The sequence below is a fragment of the Aspergillus alliaceus genome (assembly GCF_009176365.1).
Source record: "Aspergillus alliaceus strain CBS 536.65 unplaced genomic scaffold BDW43scaffold_138, whole genome shotgun sequence".
In the NCBI taxonomy this organism is placed as follows: Eukaryota; Fungi; Ascomycota; class Eurotiomycetes; order Eurotiales; family Aspergillaceae; genus Aspergillus; species Aspergillus alliaceus.
This window is the reverse complement of record NW_022474821.1, coordinates 9516-14375: the sequence shown is the minus strand read 5'-3', so window position 1 is coordinate 14375 and position 4860 is coordinate 9516. Positions and strand designations below refer to the sequence as shown.

General features: G+C 51.3%; 2 protein-coding genes across 2 annotated transcripts; both read right to left on the bottom strand.

Annotated features, from left to right (window-relative positions):
- Positions 1-1352: 1352 nt before the first annotated feature.
- On the bottom strand, positions 1353-3170 carry BDW43DRAFT_305065 (uncharacterized protein; the record flags this gene model as incomplete). Its single annotated transcript, XM_032045727.1, has 4 exons — positions 1353-1697; positions 1872-2310; positions 2407-2681; positions 3105-3170. The coding sequence occupies 4 exons, from the start codon at positions 3168-3170 to the stop codon at positions 1353-1355; spliced, it is 1125 nt and encodes a 374-aa protein (XP_031893656.1).
- A 969-nt stretch (positions 3171-4139) lies between these two features.
- BDW43DRAFT_317430 (uncharacterized protein) lies at positions 4140-4544 on the bottom strand (the record flags this gene model as incomplete). Its single annotated transcript, XM_032048538.1, has 2 exons — positions 4140-4463; positions 4518-4544. 2 exons carry the CDS (start codon positions 4542-4544, stop codon positions 4140-4142), a joined length of 351 nt encoding a protein of 116 aa, XP_031893655.1.
- Positions 4545-4860: the final 316 nt, after the last annotated feature.

Below are 4860 nucleotides of genomic sequence, written 5' to 3'. Positions count from 1 at the left end.
TCTCCTGGCCGCTACACAGCCGGAGGCGCGCTGAGATCAAGAAGGGCGGATAAGAACAGTAAGCACTTTGTACTGAGTATAAAAAACAGCCACTTCCGGGCCGGCATCAATGACAATCACCTGTGGCACGAAATTCCCAAATAGGCTAGCGTGGAATCCTGCCCTGCCTATTTGGGAATTTCGTGCCACGACATCCGCTGCGAGTCGTCAACTTCAAATGCCTCCCATAATCCACACAAAAATCCTAAAAATAAACTGCGACCAGATTCAGTTAGTTGGGATCTGGCTCTACCATTTGATGTATTGTGACAATGGCTAGCCGCCCCGTTGTTGTGTGCTTCGTGCCTTGAAGTTGCTTGATAGAATATCATGGCTACCATGGATAATAATATATCCCGGTATACACAATCTCTCCCGCCGCTCCGCTATCCCTGGTATATAGACTAGGGTATATAATACCAAAAACATGCACTGAATCCGGTAAACTGGATCCCGATCTTGCAGATGTCCTGTATCCATTTTTTGGTAATGGCACTCCAGGGTTCCTGACAAAATATCAACTCATGCTCATGCTGTTCCCAGCCAGCCATGATATATATATAACACTGCTGGATCCACTGCCCGGCCTCTCCTTCAATAAACTCCTTGTTCAACTGTTGCTGGGAATTATGCTCCCGCTGCTGGATCTTGGGGGCCGCTTGCCACTGGATCTGCACGTGCTGTTACTGCCATTCCTGGATGCTAACCAGTGCCCTACCATCCTGTGATCTCTCCTCCGGGCGGGATAATGGTTCAGGACAGGACGTGTGATCGGCACAGTCTATGGCCTGGGAGACAGTCTCGTGATGGGCCCTGGGGGGAACAGTGGGTAACGGGACAACCCGCGGTGATGAGGCTTCACTAGAGGGACTGGAACTGGTCTCATCATCCCCCTCAATTACCCTGGGAGAAACCCTGGATTCCTGCGCTGCCCAATCGGGATCGCATCCATCACACGGGATCTCATCAACATTGACATCCCGGCACTGCTGTTGATAATATCTATCCACAGTCTCATCTAAATATTTATCCAATATATACTGTCAGCATCCCACACCCGCCACTACATCCATATATTCTTGGACCAACTTGTAATAGGCGGCATCCTCGGCCTCGGGAGACACGCAGGGGGTCATCCCAGCAGGTTGGATAATGATAGCCTCACTGCAGTGACCATCGCGGCCGGCTTGTCTACTCTCCTGTGCATAATCCAACAATGTCCGCGGCATCCCAATGTGGATAATACTGCGGATATCGGGAATGTCTACTCCTATCCCTAATACACTGGTGGCAGCAATCACTGTGGTCTCTCTCTATGTAAACCAGTGCAATATAGATAGCTTATTAATCTGCTGGCTGTAATACACTTCACATTCCAATACCCGGGCAATGCCCGTGATATGGCTTACTGCATGGCTATATATGATTACCTTTCCGCTGCTGGCCCGCTGGATCCGCTCCCGGATGAATGCCACCACAGATTCGGTCTCAAACCACACAGCCGCCGGACAGGGGACCACAGGCTGCCACACCCGATATACTATATTAGGATGGCTGGTCCACGCCCGGAACATGCTTACCTGCTCCCGGGTGTAACCCATCCAACGGAACAATGGGGTCTCCAACCGGGGGGGCAACGTGGCGGTCAACAACACTATCTATATACAGGCATGGTTTAACTGGCCTAACTGCCGTAACTCAGGCCGGAAATCCTTCTGGTCATTCAATATCATGTGGCACTTGTTGATCACAATCCGGTCCAATTGCCGGGTCTAGTGCAATCAGTTAATGAATGTCTGAAAATCCTCAGTCATGGCGGACTCGGGTGTGACCAATATAATTGTGGCCTTGTCTAGCAGCCGACAGCTCTTCCACGATACATATAATATGCCCAATGCCTGGCACCGCCAGATTATATCCTGACGCAATAATATCAATGGGATTACTATAATTATCACGCCCCCGGGCTCCGCGAATACGGGTAATATGAACAACATACTCTTGCCCCCCCCGGTAGGCATCACTGCCACCACGGGGCTCTCACCATCCTGGATTGCCCGCAATGCAGGGGCCTGTATACCGCGGAACTGAATTATCTCGGACCCGGTTATCCGCTGCAACGCGGTGCGCATGTCCATAATATTTAACCAGTGCTGCTGCATGGTCCGGTCCTTCTCGGCCTTATCCTCCCACGGGGATTGCTTGTGCTTGCTGATCCCGGGCCCCAACACCGCGGCGGATGTGAACCCTAAAAACTGGTGCCAATCAATACTGGACAATTAAAATATGGCCTGGCGGTGCTCAGTGGTGCCGGCCTGCTCCATGATGCCGCGCGCGTACACCATCCCCGCTAAATATAATGAATACACTGCCTGCAAATTAGTAATATAGCTTATCCACTGCTTCTTATCTATGCCATTCTCTGTGTCCGCGTTCAATGCGGCCGCCGCCAATTTCTGCTCCTCCTGCATGTTGCTGGCAAACGCGCTGGACGGCCGCATGAACTGCCAGCTGATCCTAATGGCAATGTCCCAGTACACGGCAATGTTGATGGCCTGGCCTAACCGTGTACTGGTCTCACGCTTCAACATCTTATGGAACTGCTCTGATATCCACACCCGCTGCGTGCTGGGATCAGGGCTCTATATATGCGCCTCGCGGGCCTTCGCGCCCCAGGGGCTGGACCTGGAGGATATCTGACAGCAGTACCACGCCTCGAGCTGCTAGACAAATAGCAATACCAATCATAAATACTATACAATCAACTCCCCTATCTCCTGCAGCATATATCAGTGAATGATCTTCATATTATTGCTAGCATAAAATCCCTTATGGTATGCAGTGACCAATGTGACCATCCTGTCTTCAATATATATATTCCGCCGTCAGTTAGTCTCTGTATTGCTGTGCTGGATGCTTAACAACTCGGGGGCCCGGCTGGGCTACCCGGCCACCATATGGATCAACACGGCCAACTTCTCCTTGAACTGCGTGACCCAGTGCAAATATCGCATGACCGCGGGGGCATGCAATCGCCGGGGCTGGCAGTGGACCGTGAACTGTACCTGCACGGACAGCTTGGCCCGCACCCGCTGGATCATGTATGACCGCCCTACCACGGGCCATGACATGTGGGAATCCTGCAAAAAATTCCACCCTGCCTTACCCTGGATGGGATCATTATACAATCCCTGCTACAGGATGGCGGGCATGGCCTCCTGGCGCTTTATATACAATAACTCGCACAAAATCTCCTGTATGGCCCCTACTAATCCATGCACCATGCCGCGGAAATCGCCTATCATGAACTGGATATGCTGGTACAACAACTGGTCCCGGTGCATCCACATCACATGGCCGGGGGATGTGGTGTTGTAATGGATCCGCAACCCAAATATCCGCCAATCCTGTAATGTCTACATCGGGCCATGGGTCCCGCGGACCATGAACCGCTGCACTATCCACTGTATCTGTTCCTGGAACATCTTCGGACGGGATGGGGCCCCGCTGGGGATATCGGTGATCAGTGGGGGGTCCCCGCGGGCTATTGGGGATGTGGGCAGGGATGATAGAGATATCCACCGGGACTCCTTACTGCTGCTATATCCTTTATCAGTATAAATCTCAGCTAATATATCATCAGCACTGTTTAACATCTAATCCGCACAATAGCCCTCCTTGCACCACATGGCAATAATCTTCTCAGGGTATGGATCTAACTATAATGCCTTTTGCATAATCATTATGCGGGTGACCTTGATCACCCGGGACAACACAGGGGGATACATCTTAGGGATCTGCCATCTATTGGGTTCCCGGCCCAATACTGCCATAGTATATACCAATACGCTCTTATACTCGTGGCTGTATGGCCGCTAGTTCAATAACTTGATGTAAAAATCTAAATATACACCCTCTATCCAACTTATCTCCCACAGAACCTCCTTGGGATAGCGGGATTCCATCAGCTCGGGATCAGGTTAGATAGCCAACTGCCACAACTGCCGCTACTTCTTCCGCTGCCGGGATGTCATACTATACAATGGACTCTTCCATGTATGCGGGGCCTGCGTGCGGGCGATAAATACCATAATCTGCTGCTACAGCTGGACATGCTTGATAATGCTCTCTGCATCCATGTATATCTGCAATGGCTGATACGGGGTCTGCCCGGTCTCGGACCGTACTGCCTCGATGCAAATAGCCTGGCCACTGTGGTCCACCGTCCGCTGGCTCTTGTGCACCACCTGCTCTATGGTGTCCCACAACCGGCGGATCCCCTGCTCAATGGGGTCTATGGACTCAGGGTCAGGTGGGTCCATGCTGTTCAATATATCCTGAAAGGCAATATCCTGTAAATACTGGGTCCATCCAGTCACCTGTAACCATGGATTGGTATCAGTGATTTCTACAGCTTGGACAGTCTACTGGGCTTTCTCAGTCTCGGCCTCTTCCCACGCGGTCATGATCTCACCCACAGCCGCGTCAATATCTGCTGTGTCCATGGGAATCAATAGCTCCTCGGCCCTTGCCGCCTGCACATAGATAAAATGTGATCCGGTCCGCGATAGAAATATCTGCTGGCATGTGACAATAATATATGACTGCCGTAACTCAGCCTCTTGCTAGATATGTTGCTCCCGGCGAATACAGCTGCCTCGGGGAAACCAGGACTATCCATGGACACTCTGCCAATAGTTCTGCATGCTGTAAACGCTCCGGCTGATATATTGATATCAGGAATAATCCTGTTAGCATAACATGCCATCAGGATATATGGGCAACCCGGGCAATGCCTGATCCACGTGGTGTGGAATCACT